Source organism: Pelodiscus sinensis, chromosome Z (genome assembly GCF_052426305.1).
Source record: "Pelodiscus sinensis isolate ZL-2025 chromosome Z, ASM5242630v1, whole genome shotgun sequence".
In the NCBI taxonomy this organism is placed as follows: Eukaryota; Metazoa; Chordata; order Testudines; family Trionychidae; genus Pelodiscus; species Pelodiscus sinensis.
Window position 1 is genome coordinate 32,261,544 of NC_143085.1, and position 26,574 is coordinate 32,288,117.

At 48.4% G+C, this 26,574-nt stretch overlaps 1 protein-coding gene across 3 annotated transcripts in view; it reads left to right on the forward strand.

Annotated features, from left to right (window-relative positions):
• CUX2 (cut like homeobox 2) overlaps window positions 1–26,574 on the forward strand; it is a 281,972-nt gene that overhangs the window by 203,309 nt on the left and 52,089 nt on the right. For all 3 annotated transcript variants that reach the window (XM_075898702.2, XM_075898705.2, XM_075898704.2), the window contains 2 exons: window positions 9,509–9,587; window positions 25,463–25,600. In XM_075898702.2, the coding sequence (XP_075754817.1) occupies window positions 9,509–9,587; window positions 25,463–25,600 (217 nt within the window). The remainder of the gene's footprint in view (window positions 1–9,508; window positions 9,588–25,462; window positions 25,601–26,574) is intronic.

Here is a 26,574-nt window from a genome sequence, read left to right on the forward strand (position 1 = left end):
GGAGCTCTTGACTGCTCTAGATCTCAAAGTGATTTCCATAACCAGGGGGGCAGCATTAACCCAGTGTTGCAGGTGGGGAGGAATGAAATGATTTTCTCAGCGAGTCAGTGGCAGAACTGGGACCAGAAAATAGGCTCTCTTGAAGCCCAGTTCATCCCCATTGGACCACCCTGGGCCCTCTTGTCAAACGTAAAACCCAAGGGGAATATGGGACTCTGTACAATTTCTGCTCTTTTCTAATTCACTGTTCCCAGGGACATGTTTATGGTGCTTATTGAACAATTGTAGAGTCAGCACTTAATAGTGTATGTAGAACAGCCTCTGAAATGGGGCTGCCTGAACATTTCCAATAAAAGTTAACGCAGGTGATTGTTTTCTCTCCAATAAGATCCCCCTACCTATTTGAAACTGACATGGGCCATGAAGCTGAAATGCAGGTGCTCCAAGCTTATACACCTATGTTCATGGACACACAGGGACACCGACAGCCTCCCCGGGTGAGGTGATGGTGAGGCCCAGCTCAGAATTCCCAGAATGGGTGGGGCAACAGGTGGAAGGGGCGGAGCCAGGGGCTAGCCAGCCCACCACCACTACCCCCCTCCCCTGCCAGTCCTTAGTGCCCTCAGTCAGAGCCTGGTGCCCTCCTGAAGGTTGAATGATCCAGAACCCTTTCAATCACAGGGTCCTGGAGCAACTGCCCCCTATCGGGGGACATGTTGACACAGCAGGATAAGTGACCTGTTTTCCACTTCAGCTGCAAGTGCTCAGCACCTTTGATAGCTAAGCCGTGTCTAGTGCATAGCTCAGGGGCCCAACTACGCCCTCCAAAATTAATGGAAGTCTTTCCATTGATTTCAGTGGATGCCAATCCAGCCCTCAGTATGTATTTAGGTGGCTAAAGCTAAGTCTACATTGCCCCTTTACTGTGCTTCAACTTTCTGGCTCAGGGATGTGAAAAAACACCCTCCCTCCAGCGCAGCAAATTACAGCACCATAAATCGCCTGTGTAAACTGGGTTACAGTGCTGGGACTCAAGAGTTGTGCTCCTGGTGCTGTTAGCTACTCCCCTCCTGGAAGGGGTTTACCTAGAGGGCTGGAAGAGCTCCCTCCCACTGTTCCTGCTGCAGCCACACTTTCTGTTTAAAGTGTTGCCTCCCGCGCTTTCATTTTAGACATGCAGATAAAGCCTAATTGTAGGATTACTACAGTTCAAGCTCATCATCTAATAAACCATCTTGTTAGTCTTTAAAGTGCTACATTGTCCTGCATTTTGCTACAGTTCACTGGATTGTGCAGATTAGAGATGAGAAAGACTTGGTAGATCACCACCAGAGGGATATTCTAGTGCAGAAGCATTGAAGTAGCCACTCCTGCTGTAAGAAAGAGGCTGATATCAGGGCTTTGAAAATCATCTGGAGGTGATCCGCAGCTGGGCAATGCAGAGAACAGAACTTTGAATGTACACATGCCTGTGATAGTTTTCCACTTGTGTTACTGACCCATTGCTGCAATGTTTGTGGTTTTCGCTTCTAAATACCCTGAAGCTGGATTTCTTTGTAAAATGCTAAAGAGAAAGCCCCCAAATTTCATAGATGCCGGAAGCACTAAAATAAGAAACTGGACTTGTGTATTAGATGCTAAAAAAACGCTACGACTTATGCAGTTTTAAATACAGAAATTATCTTTATGCTCCAGTGAGAGGCAGTTTGCTCAGGTGGCTGGTGAGTTACAAATGAATGGTTTGCTTTTGTTTTGAATGACAAGCAATTTAAATTCACTCTAGTGTAGAGGCTGGAAGCTTTTCTAGCAATGGGGGGGAAAAAAATCCAACCCTCTCGCCCCTATAGACTGGTGAGCTTGCGGAGCGGCCATTGTGCAGTCGCTGGAAGTAAGGACTTAATCTGATAATTATCACATCTGTAGCTTGTGGTCAGTGTAACTGATGAGTACACCATTGCTCACAGCACTTCTGCTCCACCAGATGGGACCCGTTCAGTTTTAGCTTCAAGTATGGATATTGCTCTCTTTCTGGAGTAAACTGAAAAAACAACCAATAGTTTGGTAGCACTTTATAGACTAACAAAACATGTAGATGGTATCATGAGCTTTCGTGGACACAGCCCACTTCTTCAGAAGACCAGAGTGTTGGATATCTAGGACCAAAATAAATAGGGGAGACAGGAGATGGGGTGGAAGAAGGGAAAATTGGGAGGAGGGGGAACAAGAAAAGGCAGTGGGTAAAAAATATATCAAGGGAAAGCCGAGTCTGTACAAGATCACTGCCGTTTTTTGGGTAGAAGGCAACTATTAAGACAAATAAGTAGCTCTTTGTTTTGTTTTCTAATGTGGCTATCTAAAGTCAGACAACAAAATCCATGGTTAGACATTGAGCTGAAACTTGGGAGATCCTGCACCTGTTCCAAGATTTAGTGCAGGCTTCCTGGAGGACTTTGGCAAGTCATTGAGGCCCAGTTCAGCAAAGCACTTTAGAATGGGCTTAAGGCCCAGAACTACAAAGGAGATTAGGCTCCTATCTGCCAGGAAGCAAGGATTCTAAATCCCTTCATGGATCTGATGAGGCTGAGAACCTAACTTCTCCATGCCTCAGTCTTCCCCATCAGTGAAATGGGAGTAATAATACTTTCTACTCCAGGATAATTGAAGAAAGTAAATAAGATAGTGTTATTTTCTCCTCATAACACAAGAAGTAGGGGGTCACCAAATGAAATTAAATATGTAGCAGTTTTAAAACAAACCAAAGGAAGTTTTTCTTCACACAGTGCATACTCCACTTGTGGAACTCCTTGCCAGAGGATGTTGTAAAGGCCAAGACAACAAGGGTTCAAAAAAGAAGTAGATACATTCATGGAGGATAGGTTCATCAATGGCTATTAGCCAGGATGGAAAGGAATGGTGTCCCTAGCCTCTGCCGGAAGCTGAGAATGAGAGGCAGGAGATGGATCAATTGATGATTCCCTGTTCTGTTCATTCCCCCTGGGGCACCAGGCCTTGGCCACTGCTGGCAGACAGGACACTGGGCTAGATGGAACTTTGGTCTGAACCCGTATGGCCGCTCTTATGTAAATACATTAAAATCATTGCAGCTCTCAGGTACTCCAGCAACGAGCACCCTAGAAAACCCTCTCTGCTACAAATAAATCAGTGTGTTCTGTTGTTATCAGAAGGTCTAAATACCCTGGTACACTTCCATTTACTCGCCTAACTGCCACTTTAATCTGACATACTCGGTCCATGTAACTGACCCAGGACCTTGCCAGCCAGTCAGTGGCAGAGAGAGAATGAGAACCCTCTGATTCCAGACTCCCAGCCTCATTCTTCTCTCATTAAACCAGGCAGGCTGCAATGAGCTGGACCTTCAGTACCCTGAGGTGGTGTATGTGGCCAGCCAGAGACCAGCCCCGTCTCACTCATCACTGTGGTTTCAGCCTTTTCCCCTAACTTTGGTTACAAATTTACGGCCTGATCTGCCCCCCACCTCAGCTGTCTGCTTAGATGCTACTCCTGGCAGCATCAGAGACAGTCCTAGCGAGTCAGGTGTTTGTTGATTATGCAATTCCAAGCAGTGCTGACGCACACATCCTCCCTACAGTTGTCAGAGACCAGTGCAGTTCTTGGCCCTTGTGCCAAAACCCTTCTTGGTTCCATGTCTGTGGCTTGCGCGAAAGCCATCTGGTAGCACAGAGATCCTCTACGGAACAGGCTATTTGCCTTTCCAGGTTCCGTAATTTTAACCTATTTTTCTGCCTCTATCCAAGCGCTAGAAGGTGACAGATTATGCTCTTGCATCAGCTAAAGCAAGGCAAGGCACTGGAGGTCTCACTGGAAAATCCATTGGGGAGAATGTGAAAGTTCTGAACAAAGTCACTTTGACCCAAATCCTCTGGCTGTTTAGGTGCTTACTTCCTACTGATTTTGATGGAAGTGAGATACCTAAAAACCTGTAAAGAGTCAGGACCTTAGTGAACAAAGAGCTCTGCAGCGAGGTGGGGGTAGGTGGAAAAACCCAGAAGGATAGTGTAGGCAAATGATGAAAAATTAACTGACCTGAAAGATTCATGCTCATCAATGTTACATGGGGACATTGTGGCAGACTAATATATTGGTCTGTTATTAGCCAGGCAAGGCAGCAGATCTTAGTTACTTCTGGCCATAGCCTCTTGCCAGATGGGGCCAAGGCAGATGGGGGTGGCCCCCTTGGTTTGTGAGGACTAGGAGCAAAGGCCCAGAGAGCTGGGTTCTCTGCAATCCCATCCTGACCTGCAGATGTCAGTGTGGCCCAGGCTTTTCAGTATGTGCATTGGTGGACCCAGTTCAGCAGCCAGCTGTTGAAATAAAAGATGAAATTCTTATTTCTTATTTAAGCTGCAGCATTAAATTATAATTTTCATTTACTCAAAGCGCATCAATGATTTATCTTGGCGTGACATTACTGTAGTGTTAGAAATTTAGCTGCAGGCAAAGGATGTGGGGTGTGGATCCTGCACCCAGCATAAACTCATTACTTTATTCCAGTTCCACAGCCTCCTCCCTCCTTGCTGCCCTTCGGGCACTTGGGACCTCCTGCCACTGAGGGGGCAGCAGAGAAGTATGGGGAGGAAATGGGACAGAGGCTGCAGAACAACTGCCAGACTTGTTCCAACCTCCTGAAATTTCTCTGCCAGCTTATGCTGTTGTGGTCATTATGATATTCATGGTACAGTAGTGCTTGGAGCTGTGATCTCATTTGGGCAGTGTTGCCCTTGGCACTGTACAAACTAATAGTCAGACATGGCCCTGCCTCTGCCTGAAGTCTAAGTAGACTGAAAAAACAACAGTAGCATGGTTATGATTGTCCCTGTCTTGTACAGAAAGAAGTGACTTGACCAAGATCACACAGTGAACCTGTGGCAGAGCTGTGTACTGGTCTCTCAAATTCCAGTGCAGTGTGGTGCCTTAACTGTTCAATAAGTTTGGCTTACCTGAGCCCTCTCTTGGGTTTCTGGCCAGTGTGTGCAAGTCTAGCTCCTGGCTCTAATGATGGTGCATAATGTCTGGAATGGAAGCAGTGTTCCCTGTTAGCCAGGAGTAGACAATAATTTTTGAAAGGGAGCCACTTTACAAAGTTCAGAAGTGTCCGTGGGCCATCCCGGAAGGGGTGGGGGCCTTGAGTGTAAGGGATAGGGTCATGCTGTAAAAAGATGCCAATATGTTTTTTCACAACAAAGTAATTCAAATATAATAATCATTAACTGCATACAACATTATCCAAAGATTATCATAGAAAGTAATACTTGTAAAATGTGTAGTAACATTTTAGTGTTACTAAAAGTGGGTCTGGCCCACAAAAGCTCATCACCTAATAAACCATCTTGTTAGTCTTTAAAGTGCTGCATAGTCTTGTCTTTTGTTTCAGCAAGACCAGACTAACACGGCTATATTTCTATTACTAACATTATGAGAACACTTGTAACATTTGTAGCAACACTAACATTATGAGAACACTTGTAACATTTGTAATAACTACAACACTAACACTAATCATAGGGCACTGAAAATTAGTACTTAGTCCTGCCATGAGTGTAGGGGACTAAACTAAATGACTTTGAGGCCCCTTCCAGCCCTATGATTCCATGAAATAGTATCGAAGTCCCTGTTTTTCTTCCCCCCACACTAAGTATATTCAGTTAGGGTTTGTGGGTTACAAAAGATTCCCCCCCTTGACTATAAAAATGGCATCTAGATATTTTAATCAAAACCAGTTATAATGAAATAGGTTGGTTATTGGTTTATCAGAGGGATCCTGCATCCCTGGCAATGCGCTAGAGGTGTGGGGAGCTGCGAGCCCTTTCAGCTGTTCCTCTAAAGGGCTCTTGTGTTCCCCAAGCCACTAGGGTTGCCTGACAGGCGCTGGGAAGGTGCCAGCCCTTTAAATAGAAACACTTAAAAGGGCTTTCAGCTCCACTGGCCTCTAATGCAGTTGGGAGGGAGTCAGCAATTCAAGCCCTTTTAAGTGCTTCTATTGAAAAGGCTTGTTGCCTTCCCCACCACTGTCAAGCAATGCTTGCCTAGCAGCCTGGGGGAACAGGAGAATAGACCCAGCTGAGAGGGCTCGCAGCTCCTGCTCCGCTGGCGCATTGCTAGAGAGCCAGAGACTCCAGCCCTTGCAGCTGTTTCCATTTAAGGGGCTTGAGTCTTCCCTTCCCCTGCTGCCCAAGGCTGGGGAAGATGGGAGCACTTTAAACAGAAGCAGTTAAAAGGGCTTACGTTCCTCTCCTGTTCCCAGGCAATGAGCTGGGGGTGGCACCAGACCCGGCTGGCTAAGAGGCTTTTGCCCACTCCCTGCTGTAGAGGGAGGCACTGACAGGTTGGCTTTGCTAGAAGGCGCTCAGTATTGGCACCTCACCAGGTTCTTCTAAGTTGGGTTCTTTGTGTTGTTGCCTCTGCAGCGAGGGTGCCCATGTGGGGAGCCTGATAGGTCCCAGTGAGAGCTTGTATCTTTCAGAAGACGAGAGCCAGGAATCAGCCAATGAAATGAATAGGCAGCAGGTGTAAAACAAACAGGCAGAAGTACTTCAGACAGGATGCTGTCAACCTGTTGAACTCCTTGCCAGGGGATGTTGTGAAGGCCAAAATTATAACTGGATTCAAAAAAGAACTAGATAAGTTCATGAAGTGCATCAATAGCTATTAGCCAACATGTTCAGGGAAGAATGAGGAAGAAGGGCTCTTGTGCAAAAGGGATTTTTTGCACAAAAAGGAGCCTTCTAAACGGCGCTTTTTTGCACAAAAACCTCTTACACAAAGGGGATCCGAGGAGGAAATGCAAATGAGAGCACAACATACACACTCCATTTGCATTTCCACTTGATGAAAAGGATGGTCGTATAGACGTAGTTGGAGTGTCCTTTCTCACTGCTCCAAAGTTCCATTCCCAGCAGCTGCCAGAGAGAAGAGACCCCGATGGGAGTGGTGTACAGAGAACTGACACATGGTGAAGCCGTCTTCTGAGTCAGTCAGCTGCTCTGATGGATGCAAAAGAGACGTGAAAGCAGGGGGAAGACATTGAGTCTGTTTCAAAATGTGCAGGCCCCCAGTGTGACCTCATGTCCCCTCTGTCTACCTTCAAGATGGTGCTAGCACTTCCCAAATGCTTTTAACCTCATAGCACCCCGGAGGACAGGGCAAGGCTATTATCCCCCGTTATGCAGTTGAAGAGACAAGGCACAGATCCTCAGAGGTGTTTAAGCTTTTAACTTCCATTGATTTCAATGGAGCATTAATTTCTGCCAGGATCTGGACCATAAAGGCTAAGTGACTTGCCTCTGGTCTCAGGGGAAGTCTGTGGAAGAACCCATACCCGACTCCCTATCTGTATTACAGGGATAATAGCAGTTCAGTGAAATGTTCTGCACACATCCGATGAAAGGTGCTAGACACACATCAAGCAATGCTATCATTCATCCTGATATAGAACCCTTATCCGCAGCATTTTATAAAGCACCCGTGAGGCCCGTTCCTGGAAATATCCCTTCCCTTGCTCACAGGTCAATATGCCAGTCTCTCTTTCAACTCAGGTCACCTAGACCATTTAATAGCATGACACCGTGCAAAGCATTTGGCAGAGGGGCAATACATATGAACGTTGCTGTGCCTTCAGGGTTTCCACTCAGTGGGAGGTGGCAAAACATAGAAAGGTGAAAAGCAGGCAAGATGGTGGGACAGGTTTGTGTGTTGTAAACTGACCCACCGGACCTAGGAAATATACACCATGTTTTGTCTTATTCAGAGTTTTCTCTCTCCATGTCTCTGTGGAATCTAAGCACTGCATGGGTCAGTGAGGCCAGCACAGCGAGATGCATAGTCAACTTTGTGGAATCTTTTTCTCTTGTTACTTCTCTGGTCATTTCTTCTCCCACCCTAATTCCCTGCCACTGCAATTACAGCAGAAAAACTTGATCTCCTGCAGCATGCCCTAAAGGTGCTCCTACTCTGCGTTACTCTGTTGTTATGGTCTTAAAGTCGTTGGGAACCTCTGGTACAAATAATTCCTAGAGTAAGCCAGAAAAAAACAACCCAGCAATCAGAACTTATGATCAGAAGTGGAACCAAGCAATAAAACAAAGGGTCAAAAGGCTGTTAAGTGTTACAGTCTTGTTTACTGGTTAGACTCGTTAGAGGACAGACCCGGCAGCTTTACAGTGAAGGGAGTTGCACAGCTCCAGCAGTATAAGGAGAAGGTAGGTGGTAATTATTAACACTTCCTAGCGGGGCATGGATTCTGACTTCAGTTATATTTGTGCCCTTCTGGAGCAACCCCCCTGCAATCCAGGCAGGAAGATCTGTCTGTGGCTTAGCTAGAGTCACTCCAGATAATAATAATTAACTGTATACAACAGGCCTGCACAACTTGGAAAGCGGCGAGGGCCATATTACCCCAAAGAAAACAGCTGCGGACCGCAAGTAGGGTTGCCAGCCAAAACAAAAAACAAAAAAACCCATGCGTGTCGGGCATACAAAAAAAACCCCGCTCCGCCCAGCTTCAGCACGCAACCACAGGAGGTGCCACCAGGCTTCTGTCCACTGCCCAGCCAGAAATTCAGAAAATACCGGAAATTGCACATGTCCGATATTTTCTGATTTTTTTTACCAGACAGCACAAATACCGGACTGTCTGGTAGAAAACCGGACACCTGGCAACCCTAGCCACATGGGTAGGTTTCGGGGCTGGGGTGATAATTTATTAAGAATTTTACAATTAAATCAAGCCTGCACAACACACGGCTCCCAATGCTCTTACCCTCTCCTCTCCCAGCATCACCCTGTCCCCCCTCCCACTGACACCTCCCCTCTTCCCTTTTCCTCAGTGTCTGCACTTGGCCCCCGGCATTTGTCTCTCCTGCACCCTGTCTCTTGGTGCCTTCCCCTTTCTCCTGACCTGCCCCCCTCTCCTCAGCATAAGCCCCTCCCCTCCCCTACCTGGCTTCTGCCTTCCAGGTTGCAGGGTTGCCGGAGCCTTTTTGAATCCAGCGGTCGCCAGCCATGACATCACGACGCCACATCACGCCAGCATCCTGGCGTCTGCCAGTGTCCCACCATCTGGCTCGCGCCCTGCCTCTTCGCACCAGAGCTGCACGCAGGCAGCCTGGTGGCAAGAATTGCTGCACTTCCCCCTCCCCGGCAGTGCTCCGCTCCTCTACCCAGCCACAGAGGGAGGCCATGTTGCCCGTAGTCACCACGGGCTAAATGTTGTTCTGGCCTGGCATACAGCATTATCCAAAAGGCAACACTTGTAAAATGTGTAATAACACTACCATTTTGAGAACACTTGTAACATTTGTAAAACTACAACACTAACATGAAACATAGGGCACCGAAAAATAATACTTAGTCCTGCCATGAGTGTAATCCTGGACAGTTGAGCTGAGACCAGATCCTAGTCCTCAACCGTTTCTTCTCTTTAAAGCCCTGGTGTTGCATGTCCTCACCTCGTATTTTTATTTTCCCTCAGGTGATTGCACTTAGTAAAAGAAGCAAGGAGGCTGAGACGGCTTTCCTCAGTGTTTACAAGCAATTAATTGGAGCACCAGGTAAGGAACGCTTTGGCTACTTAGCTGCATAATTAATGCTAAGAACCAACGGAGGCTCCGGAGCAGCCAATATAAACATGGATGGTTGTGAACGCTGCATGCCACAGCATCCTTGCCCTGTCCTGGTGCCCAGGGCTTTCTGCAGCTCTATCTCTCACGCTATACATCTCTCCAGAATCTGACCAGAATCACTCCCTCAGGGTTCGCTCTTCCTGTGTCACAGCTGGGATGGTGGCGACTTGTTTTTTCCATGTTATTTTTGAGATCCAAGTGGAACAGAGAAGTAGAAGCATCTTTTGCCATCCTTGTATTTGGCGCCTGAGACAAATGCCTCTTGACTTTAAAATAGGAATACATTTGCTCAGCCCTTGTAATGACACTGCTCCTATCCCCAGTTGTGTGTTTGACGGTAAGTTAACCACGGTGACAGTGCTCCTTTACAGCACAGCTCCCGACAAGGCAATGTAGCGTGCATAGGGACATCCAACTAACCCTATGCCTTACACTGTTCATGCCCTCTGAGCTCTTTTGAAAGGGGAGCTAATCGAGAGTGACCCCATGGTTAACATACAGTAACTTGGCCTCTTTAGCCTAAAGTAATCTGTCAGCCCTCCATGCTCACTAATAACAATGATTTCTAGCACAGGGTCACACAGCACTGTCCTACCAGTATTCCCACAGCCTCACCAAATCCTGCTTGTTGGCTCACTCAGGGCAATTAGTGTTTGATGGGAAAGGAAAATAACATTTGGGGTGGGTTTTTTTTTTCCTTTCAGTCTTATCACTGTGGCTGAGCAGACTATGTGCCTGGACTGATAAATGTTCACTGTTGGTTAGGAAGCCTGTGTTGTCTCCATATAATAGATGGGAAAATTGAGGCACAGCGGAGTTAAGCGACATGGCAAAGTCCAGCGGCAGAGCAAGGCCTGGCATCCTCACTCTTGGCCAACCAGCAGGCAGCTCAGCCTCCTGCCCAATTTGTTGTGGATGGAGTGAAGCAGTGGTTAGGAGGATGAAATAGCCTTCAGGCTTCTGAGGATCTAATCCCCATTCTGGGAAAGAACTAGAGGCTCTGTGTAGCATGGACTCTGTCTTACCTTAATCAGGCTGTGATCCCACGGATGGATTTGTTGCCCTGCAAAGAAGGACTGGCCTCTATTTTGAATTGACTAGTAACTCCTAATGGAAAGTCCCATGTGTCCTGCCACAAGTCCCTTTGCTTTGTGCTCGCCGGCGCAGAATCTGGCAGGAAGGAGTCTCCCAGTAACAAGGAAACAGCGGCGCTGTCAACAGCTTAGAGGATGAAGAGCCCTCGCTGCCAGCAAGGTGCAGGAGGGCTCTGGCAGGGGCACTAATTCATCGGGCAGACATTTAGGAATAACAAAATGTTTTAATGATTTCTTCGGGGAATTCAGGAGACACATTTTTGTCCTCATTACATTTTACCCTGCATGGCGAGAACGAAATGTCAGAGCCATTTCCAGCTCCAGGACCTATTCACTCGCAGACCCCACCTCGCGCCTGTAATTTTAGTCCTCTCGACACATGCTTTGACAGGCAGATTCTGTGCCGAATACTTTCGCAGTGGCGCACAAGTCCTGATTCAACGGTTTTGTTTTGAATGGCTGCTGTCAACCCGGCGGAGGCTGATTGCTCAGCGAGTATTTTGATAAGTGAGCGGGGCTGTGGGGCTGCAATTAGGAGAGAAGACCGTAAATCTTTTCGATATTGTTCACACAGATGTGGCATGAAGTGATGGGGGGGGAGTAGTAAAATGTGTTAAAAGCATAATTATTGTCATTGTTGCTGAGGAGGATTTGATTTAAGCCTCTCTTTGAGTGGTCTAGCAGGGGTGGCTGGTTCCTCTCTTGCATTGGGCACACCCACGAGGCATGGACCCAGGCTGGAAGGAAAGGGGTGGTTAGCAGAGGGCTGGGGAGAAGCAGGTAAAAGCATGGGCTGAAGAAGTGGAAGCTTCAGGGAGATTAGGGAGTACTGTCTCTGTTGAGGATTTGCCTCCGTTTCAGCCAGCGGCATTGGTGAAACTTTGATGAAGGCAGGAGCAGCCACTGTTTGCACTGGCCACGTGGAGAACGGTTTCCAGCAAGGCCATGCTTTGTCAGTGCAACTAGCATCTGTGCCTCTTTATACTCATGGTTGAAATCAGAGCAGATCCCTGGTGTAGACCAGGCCTGATAGGTACTCACCTTCAAAATAATGGGAGCGAAGCTGTTGGAAAAATGTTTAGCTCAGAAGTACTCTCACGCTCGTCAATTTTGCACATCTTTGATCGCTGTAATTGTGTCAGCCTTTGCGCGACTCAGACCTTAATCCCAAATTCTGCCCCTTCCTCTTGTCCTGAGGGGCTTCTTATGGTTCTGCTGTGCAGGGGGATTTACCTTCTCCTACCACTGCAGGAGCTGCCAAGAACACAGGGGCGATGAATCTGCCACCCTGTGGTTCCTCCAGCCATTGACTCTTACCCTGGGGGTGCCAGGAGTCTACTGCCTGTACATGGGCAGGTGGGGGAACTGCCATGGTCTTGCTATCACTTTGTGGTGACCTTGTGAGCCAGAGATCACCATCGGTCCTCACTGAGTGATTAGGAGTAGGTACTAGGAATAGTATTTCCCATTGGGAGGATACACTGAGCTGCTAGAGGCTAAGGAAAGTGACATACTTCCCCCTGCTCACCCCCCTACAGAGCCGTGTGCTCAGCAGAGGCGAGTCTGGATCTGGAAGGGATTCCATGTGACGCACCTGACCCCGTCTGTGCAGGGAGCAGCGCTGTGTCACTCAGACTAATGCCAGATTTGTTAACTTTCTGCAGCAATGCTGTGTGACAGGCTTCTGTCCATGTAGGGGGGCAGGGAGCTGAAAGGGAGCTATTGGACTCTGCCAGTGAGCTGCTGGAGATGACAGGAGTTGTGGGACCATCCCAGAGAGAACCCTGCAGTTGGGAAACTGGGAAATGCCCTGTAGGGGGTCAGCCATCAGCAACAGGGGGAAAGGTCTCACAGTCAGCTGCATGGAGAAAGGAAGAACGAGGGTCCAATCCCACAGTCCGTCTTCGGGCAGGACTTCCCTGTCAATGGGACTGTTTGCCCAAGCTAGGGGTTACCTTTGTTTGGGCTTTAAGTGGTAAGCCCCAGTGGGAGTTAGTAGGTTTAACCTCAGTGGCCTGCAGGACTGGGCTCAAAGGGGAAGCAGTCCTGAGGGAGTGGGCTGACTCCAGGGATTCAGCAATCCTTCTGCTAGGTGGGAGGAGAGATGAGGGAGGTTTTGGCAGTGGGAGCAGTCATGGGTGCAGGCCTGGGTGGGGGGAAGCGCGGAGACCATGGAATAATTAAAAGCAGGAGGCTCTGGACTGGGTCTCAGCGAATGCGGCTCTCCCTTCCTGCCAGTCCCAATGATCCAGCCGTTGGGAGTCCCTCCAAAGTGCGGTGTGCGGTGTCATTTGCTGGAGATGCGTCACTGTTCTGCAGCTGCTTCACGCGGCTCCACGGCAACTTTGATGCAATGTGTAATTAGACGTTAACTAGAGTAATGTTCCATGAGTATCACATGGAGCTGGAATGTTTCAGGACCCAGGAAGGCAAATGAATTATTCAGTGAATAACTCAGGTAAGAACAGCAAAGCCGAGTGGAAAATAAAACCCCAAAATCCAGGGCAGTGGGAACCAAAATGTTGTATGAGAAACATCAGGCCAAATTCAGCTCTGTGCCTCTCTCTGCGTTGGCGTCAGTGGGAATGGCCAGTGTCTGAACATCAGCTGAATGTTAATGCTGGCCTCTCTTGGGCCCTGTATTCATCAAATCCAGGGGATTGCTCAGCTCACCTTCCCGCACTGGCCCTTTTACCCTTCAGGGGTCCCATCCATCACAAGGGCTTCAGTGTCCCAGAGGGCACACCTTGCAGTTGCTGACAAAATGTAGATTAAAAGGTCTAAGTTACGGGGCCCACTCCGGAGGTCCTTGTTCAGTCTGGATTCAGCCTCTTGTCAGGCACAATTCTCAGCGGTGCCCCTGGGGCCAAATTCTGTCTGCAGGAAGTGCTTTGCTTTTATGGTACTGCAAGAACAGTCAGGTATGGCCCTTCATCATCCCGAACACAGGCTTGAGAGGGGACCAAACCAAGACCCTGCTTCTGCTCCTGGCCATGGCCACTTCCAGAATCGGGGCCCAAAGCCCTGATGGAGGATGCCCCTGACAGAATCAAAATGAGAAATCTACTGCTATCCTTCACTCAGAGGCATGCGGGGTCTGTGCCCCTCCTCTCTCCATTGTAGACAGCTCCAGACATTCAGCTCAGAGCCATGCTGTGTGAGGCCATCCCTTATCAACACTTTGTTTCCCCAAACATGCTCACATCCCCTGTGGGAGTGTTGGTCTCACTGCAGTAGATTGTGCAAAGGGAACTTGTCTTTTCTTTACCAGGGAATTGGGTTTCCTGCAAGCATTACCAATATTTTCTACGGAAGCCAGAAAAACAACTCTTTGTGGCTGCACTGACTTTCCCAGTTATGAATGCTAAAATAATATGCCATAGCACCAGCTAGTGGTTGTATTTGGCATATGTGATTTAAGAAAAATTCCGGGCCAATTTTTATGTTTAAAAAAGACTAGGTTTTGCATCCAAGTATTTTTTTTAAAAAGAAGATTACTTGGTTTGTAAGGCTAGACATTAATGAAATTGAAGTGAATTAGTCATTTAATTAAACATCATGGGCACAAAGAGGTTAGCAATTGCCATGCAAAGCCAATATCATTTTAATCCGTGCTTTGTTTTCATGGGGCTGGTCCTGCAAACACTGATGCATGCTGCTTATTTTGCCAGCATGGGTTGTCTCACTCATTAGTAGAATTACACACCTGTGGAGGTGTTTGCAGGATCTGGTCCATACTCAGTAGCAGAACTCTCCACATGCCAGAGACTGGGACAGAAGGCAGGGGGGAAGAGGATTAATGTGCCACACACCTAAGACAAGAGACACACTGAAATATTCTTCCCATATCCTGAGTTCTGTTCCTTTTAGTGGGAATGGCTTTTCCTAAGAGCCCAGCCTCATGCTTCCTCATTTCCAATGTAAATTGTTCCCAACAATAAAAAGGTCCAACCCTGCCTCACCTAGGTCAGTGGGAAGTTTGCCATTAATTTCACTGGGCAGCCAACTGACTTGACGTGCAAGATGTGCGAAATGGGTTGACTGAACGGCACACTGGGACTATGGTGACATTACGTCCCTTGAAATGCAGGGCATCTGAGAGCTGGCTGGACCTTTAGGAGGTGTTCGCCAAATTAAAGAATAGATTCAGTTTCACACCTGAATTTAAAATTTAGATCTGAGGCAAGTTGATTTTATTGCCTCTGCTGCCTACATGCGAACCCGCTGTTGAGCCCACAGATGACCTAAAAACCTCACTTCTCGCTAGCAGGGAGGCGATGGTGGTATGTTGTTTTTAAGCTCAACTGTATTCTTTGGTATTGCCAGGTCCAGAAATATATAATCAAAATGCGAACAGCTCACAACTGAAGAGGAAATGTTTAGAAAATATGTCATTTTTATTTCAGCAAAGGCATGCTTGCTGAAAGAAGCTAGATGGAAATGCTGATACAGGCAAATCTCCATCGCAGTTTTATTACACAATATAAAGGCATACATTTTTTGCTATTACATTATTTCTTGTTAAGAAGAGTCAGAGGAATTTGCCACCACAGATTGGATCAAGGATCTGTCTAGCTTTTTATTCGGCATTGAATGTTCCCTGGTGCTTACGGCACGAGGCAAGAAGAGACTCTCTTGACAATACACCAAACCAGTATGAACAGTGGGCGTGAGGTGAGAAATCCTTCACAACCCAGCAGTCTATCATCTTAGGCCCCGGAGCATCAGGTTTAATTACCTATATCGTTATCTTAACGTGCGTAGCTGCAAATGTTATTAATGGCTATAAAATTATCCTTTTTTAAAATCAGCCATGCTATGTGTCTTCAGATGATGACCCTTTATAGCTGTGAATTCCACAGGTGGCCTCTATGCTACAGGAAGGCATGGCTTCCTTTTATTGGTGCTAAATTTATGGTCCTCTAATTTCATGGAGTGTCAGTTTCCTCCGACATTTGCCAGGGTAAGATGCAAGGGATAATTCCTCCTGGGCCGCGGCTAAGCAGGAATCTTTAGTAAAGTCTCCCCTTGTTTCTTTACTGTATCTTCAGGGGTAGCCGAGTTAGTCTGTACAGGATAAACTTAAAAAACAACAAATGGTCTGGTAGCACTTTATTAGACTAACAAAACATGTAGATGGTATCATGAGCTTTTGGGGGCACAGCCCACTTCTTCAGATGACCGGAGCTTGTTTTGTTAGTCTATAAAGTGCTACTTTTACCAGACCATTTGTTGATTTTTAAGTTTATTTTTTACTGTAGTTTCTTTGTCCAGGGATAATCCATCAGTTATACCGATGAATCAGATGTATTCAGGGCTCATACACAGCAATGCGATGCTCTTCTGTAGTTGCCTTCAGTCCAAGGATATCAACGTGCTTTATAAACCTTATTTGTAGTTATTTAGTTAGATGTTTAAAAATGACAAAGATGCCTATCCAAGGCTCAGGACACCCAAGATGTCATTACTGATCCAACAAAACCTAAGCAGTATTACAGTCTTCATCAGCACAGGATCTCAGCCAGCCAGCCAGTCACCTCCAGAAACTCCTTCCACACTATCATCATGAGGGGCATGCCCTGAGGTGTCTCCCACATTCCTATCAAAAAGAAAGCATGATGGGAAGCTCAGTCAAGGAATTTAGCCTCCTTGCACTCTGCTGTCATCACATTATTAGCCAGTATAGCTATTTTCATGTAACATAAGGAAACTGAGTCACAGAGCGGTTAAAGGCATGGGAGGTGGGTATAATAGGCCAGGGAAGACAGTGCCTTCTAGGGTTTCTAGGTGTCCGGTATTGACCCAGACTGTCCGGTATTTTTGCCTCCCGTCCAGTAAAAAAATTCGGAAAATACCAGACACCTAAAACAACTGATATTTTCTGATTTTTTTTCCCTGACAGGAGGCGAAAATACTAGATACCTGGCAACTCTACACACACTCAGCAACTGGGCCCCGCCCCCTCTCCTCCTCAAGCCCCAGACCCCCGTTTCCCCGGTTGTGCAGGGAAGCTGTCTTCTGGCTCAAACAGAAAAACAAGATGGCCGCTGGCAAAAAGCTTCAAATGCTGTTCTTAAAGGGGCCATGCTGTTTTATTTTTTATTTTTTTATTTTTTAATGTTTTTTTGCTTAATAACTCTCGGGGTCCTTTTTTTTCTCAACAGAATTTTTTCTCCGTTATTTGTTTGGGGGGCAGGGGGTATTCGGTATTTTTAGTTAAACCATCTGGCAACCCTAGTGCCTTCCCTCTTGCTGCCATCGACTTGCCTCCAGACAACTGGACTGCCATTCCCTCTCTTCCCCAAGACCCCCACTGCCACCTCTACTTCAGAAGGTCGCCACAGCTCACTGCGTCCCTTCTCCTGGGGAGGGGGGAGTGCCACAGAGAGCCATTGGACTCCAGCTGGGCCAGTGGCTCAGCGTGGGGATGAGGCCTTCAGGGAGGGAGAAGCTGGTGCTTGAGTAGGGTGGCCAGGAGTCCAGTTTTGAACCAGACAGTCCAGTATTTGAGCTTTCTGTTCAGGAAACATATTGCAAAAATAGAAATGTCGGGTCTTTTCTAACTAAGATGGAATGTAGATTGTGACGGAATGCCAAGTGTGTCCGGTATTTTTGTTGACACCATCTGGCAACCCTATGCTTGAGGAGACTATTGGCTTGACCCAGCCTGACTCTGGCAGTGCTGGGGCTGGCCTGGTATTTGAAGAGTCTAGGAGTTTGGCCTGGCCTGGCCGGTGGCCCTAGGGCTAGCCCAGTGCTCAGGGAGGCCACTGGGTCAACCAGGCAGTGGAGCTGACGTGGTGCTCAGGAGCCAGGGGAGCAATTCGGTCTGGTGCTGGTGGCATAGCCCAATGTGGCTGGGGTAGGCATGCCAGGGCTCCTCCAGGGGCTTTTCCTTTGGGGGGGAGGCGCTTCTGGTCTCTAGCTTTTGGGGGCAGGGCCTTGGGCAAAAGGGACAGGGTCTCTCCAAAGCACTTCACCCACAGCCCATGGGTAAAGGTGTGTTATTTTCATGGCAGTCGGGGGCTTCTGTTTTGGGGCCTCACATAAGGGACATGTTGGGCTTCTCAGCTGGAGCTGTGAGTACCAGCAAGCTCTGGAAAGTAGGGCCAAGATTTCCAAATCAGACCTAGGAATTGATGAATTTTGGCTGCTTGGATGGGCCTGATGTGATCAGTTAGTCTGACGTGCTGGGTAACATGGGCCAGAGACCCCAGCCCACAACTGAAAAATAGTCAGTGCTGGAGAATCTCCCAGGTCCCTTGGTACATTGTTCCCCTTTTGGAAATTTTGAGGGGACAATGGGATTTCCATCATGAGACCTGGCGTTAATGGGTTCCTCTCACTCATTTTTATCAGGGGTTCCAACCAGGAGGTTTCAGACCAGACAAAACTAAATTTCTGTGGGAGATTCTTGGCCACAGTTTGGTACGTTAGGTCTGACTCTCCTTTCCCATATGGGTAAATCAAGGATGAGCCCGCTTGGGCAGGTGCTTTCTTTGCGTTGCACTGACCAGCTGCATTAGCATAGTGCAAAGATTTTGAGAGTGATCTGACATCAGGATTGTGCATTGGCTCACAGTCACAAAGGAGAAAGGTGAGTGCAGAAGCTTTGATCCCCACTTGAGCGTGCTTTCTTTTTTTCCTTGCTATAATTATTATCAGAATGAGCCTTTCCTCTTGGTTCTTGCTGAGAAAGGGGAATTTGGAGTGATTCTTTATACAGCTGTTTTTGCTGGAGTGAGAAACTAGCTCAACACATTTAAAAGCAAACAGAAGGCTTTCTCCCCCCATCAACGTGTGTACCTTAGTCGCTCTGCCTGACATTTAGCTGATGGTTCGAATAATTCTTCAAGACAAAGTAAATGGGATTTCCTTTGATAAAGCGATTCTTCAGTTACAGGCATTTTAAGTATGCATAATTTGACAGAATCTTCTGGTCTTTTATTTCTATAAGGAAAACCACCCGGTTGTGTTTCAAAATAAACAACAAGGGCGTCTCTGGATTTGGCAGAAATGGTGGTTGCGTAAGGAAATTAATGAAGACTGGTTTTTTCATAGACCAGAGGTCCCCAGTGCGGTGCCCGCGGGTGCTATGGCGCCTGCCAGGGCATTTATGTGCGCCGGTGTTTTAAAACAGTGGTCTCCAAAGTGGGGTGTGCACCCCAGGGGTGCATGAGACTATTGGAGGGAGCGCATGCTGCTGTGCAACAGCTAAGAGGGGAGATGCTGGTTCGCAAGACGTGAACACGCCGCGCATGCGCTCCCTCAGATGTCTTGCGAACCGGGGATCTCCCCCTCAGCTGTTGCGTGGTGTGTTCGCCGTGCTCCCTTGGATGTCTTGCAAACCAGTGTCTCTCCTCTCAGCTGTTGCACAGCAGCATGCACTCCCTCCAGTCGTCTCACGCGCCCCCTGCATGCAACAGCTGAGAGGGGAGAGGCCAGGTTCGCAAGACATCCAAGGGAGCACATGCGTGGTGTGTTAAAACGCTCGTGCAACAGCTGAGAGGGGAGATGCCCAGCGTGCCGTGACATCATGGCCTAGGACTTTAAATTTTAAAACCGCGCGGCCCAGCTCCAGGCCCAGCACGTGGTCTGGTGTCACGGAAGCAGTTGGGGCCGGGCCCGGGCCCGATCACAGATTCAAACTGGAAAGCAGAAGGTGGGGATGAAAAATAGGGGGAAGTGGTGGGAGAGGAAGGGGCTTGTGCTGAGGGGAGGGGGGCAGGTCAGGAGAAGAAAGGGGAAGGCACCAAGGGACAGTGTGGAGGAGAGACAAATGTCAAGGGGCCAAGTGGAGACAATGAGGAAAAGGGCAGGAGGGAGGTGTGAGAGGGAGGGGGGAAATGATGATGCTGAGAGAGGAGAGGGGAAGGGCATTGGGGGCTAGAGGGGGGAGGGGGAGGTGCTGGGAGAAGGCTTGAAAGAAGGGGTGGGCAGGGAGGGAGCAAATCATGTGTGAGGGCACAGGGGCATGAGGGGAACAGGGGCAGAGGTTGGTGAGGGGGTGGGCATCAGGGAAAGAGAGGGCAAAGGGGGCAGGGGGAGTGAGGGAAGGGGAAGGCACCAGGAGGGTGCAGGGGTAAGAGAAGGTGCAGGTGCCAGGGGATTCTGGGGTGAAGCAGAAGGGCAGACACCTGCAGGAGAAGGACCAGCACCAGAGGAGAGAGGCAGGGCAGGTGTGTAGAGGGAGGTGTTAGGAGAGAGGATGAGGAGAGGGTAGCTCATGTGATCAGAGTGGGGCTACTGGAGGAGTGGGCACAAGGGGGAGAGAAAGGCTGGTGGAGGGGGGCAGATCTCAGGAGGGCTGAGGGCAGTGAGAAGGGCAGGAGTCAGGACAGCAGAGGAGGGTGAGGAGTCAGGGGGCAGCCGGCACCAGGGGAGCTGATGGAGCAAGGGGAGGAGACATGGCAGCAGATGGTGGGGACATGGTGGGGATTGAGAGTGTGAGATTTAAAGGTGCCATGATTTTTTGGGGGGGGAAGGGGCTTTTTTTGCTCAACATTTGGACACCCCCTTTTTATTAATGCAGAAATTTGTTTTAAAATGAATTACAATATAATGAAAATAAAAATTATCCAACTAAATTAAGTTTTCTAGCAAATTAACCCAATTCACATTTAATATGAAAATAGCCTTCAATTTGCGCATTTGACGCCTTTTTTCTATTTTTTCTCCAAAGGGCGGGGGCTGAATAATTGCCGAATAATTTAATTAATACCCTTTACATATAAAATTACCTTTTTTATGTTATGGAGTCATATATTATGTAATATTAAATATGATGTTATTTGTATTATTTAATGTACAAATACAAAACAAGCCTTGAAAAATTGTTGGCACCCGCCACACTCTTCTGAAAACATGAATGTGCTATTGGCCACAAAAAGGTTGGCGACCACTGTCAAAGACTAATGACGGCAGGAGATAGGGAAGAACCAGGATGCCCAACAGCATCCTAGTGCAAAGTACAGTATTTGCTCAGCGCTTATTGAAAGGTGCCGCATGCAGGCAGTTCCCCACTGCCTTTATTGGGAATGGTAAGCTCTTTTGAAAACTGGCAGTAGATTCCTTGACAAGATTCATTGTTGGTGTAACTCATTGAAGACAGTGGCATTCTACCAGGAATTTATCTCCCCTATCTTGCTAGAACAAAAAAGGCCAGATTTTCAGTCAAAAGGTTCCATTTTTGCAGGCTTCTGCTCACTTAGCAGAATTATCCTTTGATTGGTGGGGACAGGCCCAGCCTTAGGTCAAGGTGAGCAAGGTGGCTGCCTTGGGCCCCACACTGCTCAGAGCCCACCCAGCTGCTCACTTGCTGCCCTAGCTGGGAGCCGTCCAGGTGTGTGGCAGAGCCAACCACAGTATGCCACCCTGGGCCCTGCAAACTCTTTGGCCAGGCCTGGGTGAGGATCATGAGAGACTTGATGTTGACATTAATTAAATGACAGATGTTAGCTGGTGCAGTTTTTCACCGTCAAACTGCAGAGAGGGGTAAAGCTACATTAATAATCTCACTCAATGGGCTTTATCCAAAGCCCCATGAAGACTAAGGAAACCCTCCCATTGACTTCAGTAGGAGTTGGAACAGGTCTGTTATGCATAACATCAGAAAATGAAAGATATCAAAGCAGCATTTTGGTCTTTGGCTAAAATTTGTTTCATTTTTATCTTCTGTTTAAGAAAATATAAGGAGCCAATATTTAGTTCTTCCATAGGATTTCTTCTTTGTAAACTGGAGAGTCCAAATTCATTTTACTTGGTAGAAAATACCATTTAGTACCAGACCTTCATTGGTATGAATCAATGTATCTGCACTGAAGTCAGCAAGGGCTATGCTGACGTACGCCAAATGCAGAACTGGCCTTCCACATCTAAGTAAAGCCTTGGAAAATATGCCTAATTCTCTAGTGTGTGTTCTCGGTCAAGGGCCACACCCAACTGACCTCAGAGGCTTTGGGGTAAAGTCCTTGTCACTGTGAAATTGGATTTTTTTCCCTCTAGTAAACCCCTGAAATCGGTTGTCTGATACCAGGATTCCAAGATGGTCTCTGAGGAGAGAGTTCACACTATAAGTTCAGTGAGTGTTTCTAGCTGCTCCAAAATTGTTAGTGTGATTATTGATGGTGTAGGGAATTCTTACATACAGTTATTGCAACTTGTTCTTTTCCTCTGCCATGCATCTGGTAGGACAGTTGGGCTCATGCCATCACTGGGCTGTCAGTATTCTGGTTTATTTCTGTATTAAGTGTAGTACTGTAGCACATGGAGGCCCCAGTCATGGTGCTGTACAAACAGAACAAAATGGCAATCCCTGCCCCAAAGAACTACAAGACAGAAGACCACAAGGGACAGCGAGACAGAATGAGGCAGGATTGGTCCCAGTGTACCAGCAGCCTCGCGAGTGTGCAGTTTTCGTAGGCAAACCTACTAAGTGTTGTTGGACTCAGTAGCTGAATCACTGCCCTGCACAGTGCAGGTCAGCCCCGATGCACTGGAGAGTAGAAAGGTTGCTGCTTGTTTCGAATCAGTGGTTCCCAGTTTCCCAACCACAGCTCTGTGCACCACCACCAGCACTTCAGGCTTTTGTGTGACTGTGGGTGGCTTCTTCTCCCTACTTCACACCCTGTCCCCGTACTCTGCTGTCTCAACCTGCTCTCTGGATTCCAAAGGCTGAGAAGGTGGAGGATTAGCTGGGTGAGTAGCCCGAGGAAATGGCCCTGGACTGTCAAGAAACATTTCCCAAGACCAGTCTGAAGAGTCTTGTTGGTCTTGTGCAATGGACCAAGAATCACCCACATGAAGGAATATTCCACCAAATCAATGACTTGATTTGGGCAGGGGACTGGACTCGACCTCTTGAGGTTCCTCCCAGTTCTAGTGTTCTATGATTCTATGACTTGCAAGTTGCAGGGACGACTACTTTACATGTCCTGTCTGAAGCATGTACAGCTATTGCCATTGACTGTGGCAGTGACAGGGCAGGTCCATTGAGGTCTTGCTCCTGTTACAGTCCTTGACAAAACACCCCTTGAATTCAGTGGAAGTCAGATCAGGCATACACTCAGCTATTTACCTCCACTGAAGTATCTTTCCCATGGGCCAATGAGGTGACCATGGGATATTTAAGAGCAGGTTGGATAGACATCTATCAGGGATGGTCTATGATGTTGGGTCTTGCCATGAGGGCAGGGGACTGGACTCAATGACCTCTTGAGGTCCCTTCCAGTTCTAGTGTGCTATGATTCAGTGAAATTCTGCTCATGCAAAAGACAAGCACAAGGCCCATCCGCTCGGATCATCAAAAACATTTAGACACCCAACTGCCATTGAAATCAGTGGGCAGTAAGCAACTAGAAATCTTTGGAGTGACTGGCCCATAGGGCTTAAGTGAAACTTGAGTGGTGCTGTAACCTTGAGTTCATCTTCTATAGGAGGTGAATTTCCTGCTCCATACAAGCAGGGCAACTGGAGTCAGGAAGACCAGTACCGGCCATGATGCTGGGGAAAATCCAGAGGAAGCATGTTCATTCAGGGGACTTATTCCAGATCGACCTCTGTGTGAATGAGATGAGAACCTGACCCAGTGGGCTCCTTGCAGGAGTCAGGCAATCAAGCATGAGCCCTGTATCCCAATTAATTGCCTTCCTCCCCATGATTCCAAACTGACATTACACCTTCTTGACACCCCCACTACCAAATGTCACCATGTGGCCCCTAGACAAGCAAAATGAAATATCAGTGAGGCCAACCACACAGCTGTGGCAAGCTGGCACTGCTTTGTTACTCCCACCTGTAAATAGTCTGCGCTTGATACCGTGGCAGGCTGAAGGAGTTGTTAATAGCAGCAGAGCAGGATTTTATTGCCAGTTGTTGGTTTGTGGTTGGATCTGTGCCATAGGTGTGTGGTAGAAGGCAGAGAGCCTCGCTCTCTTCCACTTCTCTGTTTATCTAACTTTTTGACCCTGGAGAATTTGATTCTATTTTTTCTCTCTTTTCCGCCACTGAAAAAAAAATTAACCTGGCTCAATAGGAGGCATTTTCTTGAACTTATTAAAAATCCAGACTTGTAAATTAATTTGTTCATGTTGTACAATGGCAGTGCAGATGGACTCATTAGCATGCACACAACAAATAATTATAGATGAATTTTTAGCTGGCCTGCTTAATGGGCTTGCTGGGTTAATTATGTCAATGTATAATTACATCAGCCCAGGGAGACATAATGGCACACCCTGCTGAGCAGACACTAGCTAATGACGGTGTAATGCTGACAGAGGGAAGACATACTGTTCTGAATGCACCTGCTTACCTCTGCACAAACTGCCATTGTCTTTGCCTGCCTTTGCCTAAATAAACAGTATCAAGAGTGCATATTGCCGATTGGCATTGGAGCAGGGCACAGGGTGGGAATGGAAGGCTGTGTGCACAGAGAAGTCCTGGTGGCCGGGAATAAAAGTCTGTATTCTTGCAGAATGTAGGAGTGTGCTCAAACTTTAACTGAGCTCCTTGGCTTGCAGTAAGGACCGTCTCAAAGGCACCACCTTTGGATTTGAATCTTGACGGTGTCCTGCTTGCTCCAAAGCCCAGGTTTTAAAAAACTTCCCCCTCGTCCCCCCAAGGCCCATGTCACTGAGGCCATATGTCCTACTGCAGAGGGTTTCAAACTTTTATCTCATGTCCCAGTTGAAGAAAATTGTTGGTGCCGCGACCCAACCTCATGTGACTGGCGTGTGGGCTCCAGAGTGGGGCTGAGGATCGGAGCTTTGGGTGCAGGAGGGGGGTCTGGCTTTGAGGGTATCAGGGCTGGCACTGGAGGGGCTTACCTTGAGTGGCTCCCGGTCAGTGGTGCGGGGAGGGGGCTAAGACATCTTCCTGCCTCTCCTGGCATCGCAGACCAGGCTGCCCCCAGAAGCAGCCAGCAGCAGGTTCCACCCAATTGGAGTGCAGAGTCAGTGGTCAGGGCAGGGGCAGTGCATAGAGCTCTGTCCACACTCCCTCCTCCCCCCTCCCACCTAGGAGCCGGGCCTGCTGCCGGACACTTCTGGGGCGCAGCACAGTCTGTGGTGCCAGGACAGGCAGGGAGCTGCCTTAGCTCCCCCACCGCTTGCCTGATCCTCCTGCAGCCATGAGACCCAGCACCCGGCATTCCACCACCCTGTGCCGGGTGCCACCCGTAGCTTGAAAACTGCTGGCCTAGATGGTGATTTGTGCATGTGCCATATGGGCACAATTCATAGGTGACTGAGGCAATCAGGTTGTCAAAATAGTGGCCTATATGCAGAGCAGATCCATTGACTTAGCTGCAGTCACCTTGGATTGATGCAGGTATAGCCAAGAGCATCCTCTGGTCCCTAGCATTGAGGAAGGTGGCTGCAGCATGCACTCTGGGCAAGTCAGAAAAGGAGTTTGTAAGAGGCAACCCATCCTGCCTTCCATGGTGAGTTGGAAACGTGGGTGTGTAGGGAATGCAGCCTGGGGCTTGTGCCTGCCTGCCATGGCCATTACAGCCCAGCTCAGCTGTCTGCTAAGGGAGGCCCATGCTCCCAGGATGCAGATGGCAAAGGAACAGTTGCTCATTGGTTGCAGTCCCTCCCGGTGTGTGCAGGCTCTGATCCAGGCTGTAAGCAGCTGCATTGCTCCCAGACAGCATGGGGGCGGCTCCCTGCCAGCTGCTGCCCCTCACCTTGTCACCTTGCTCCTCTTTAGACCCTGTTCCTGTCCTGGAGGTGGCGCAGAGCTTAGAAGAGAGGCTGCAGCAGCTCCAGTGCCCTGACCCCGAGAACCCACCCCTGAAGGAGCTCAACAGGCAGCGGAAGAAGCCTCCGGAGCTCCTCGGCACCAAAGGTACCAGCTGCTGCTCCTTTACCCTGGCCAGCAGCAGCATGTCCCTGACTCCAGCACTGACGCCAGCAGAGGCCTTTGCAGCCTCTAGGAGAGTTTTCAGCAGGGTCATATAATAACCTCCTTAGTTCTTGTATGGGGCAAACCATCCACCCTGTGCCCTGCCCACATAAAGGGACTTGGGGTACAGGGCACTCTGCCTTCTGGGGCAGAGGGGGAAACTTCCCTGTGCTTTGCTTCAGGCCTTGGTCACCCGGGCTAGGCCAGCTCAGCATTTCCAGGGTTGGAGCAGTATCATGGGCTTTTGCTCCAAACCGGCTTGGTCCCTTCCATGGTGCGTTTCTCCCAGTCCCCAAGCCCAAGTGAAAGCCGAGACTGGAAGGCCAGCCGATCCCCTGAGGTGAGCTCCCTGCACCTCCCTCCCTCCCTGTACCGTGGGTCCCTGCTGGGATCCACTGCAAATCAATCGGTGCTTCTCTCTGCCCAGGGAGGGGCGGCTTTGGGGGGCTGGTTTGACAGGTGCAGGCCATGCTGGCATATGCCTGTCACTGAATCACCCCCCATCCCCAGCCTGGAAACCCCCTGAGAGGTGTGGAAGGCTTGTTCTGTTGGAAAACATGTCAGGGAAGGGCCTGATCCTGTGTACCTCCAGCGCGTTATTGGGTGCCCTCTGCCTCCCCAAAGTCCAGGGACCTGATCCTCAACATTGATAGGGGCTGTGCTGATTTGCACCCACAAATCACCTTGACAGGGACGGGGCAGCCCTCATGAAGGCTTGTCAGTCCAATGGCCTTTAATTGCTTTCATCTGAATTTTCTCTCCGCTTCTGGTGCAACAGGGCCGAGTTCTTATCTAGGGGAGCCCCCTGTAGTTCCCGGTTCTTTGCAATAATGCTATGTGCTCATGTCTTTCTCCGCCAATGCGGGACTTCACTGAGGGCCCTTCTGCAATCACCAAGGGTGGAGAAAAAGAGCAAG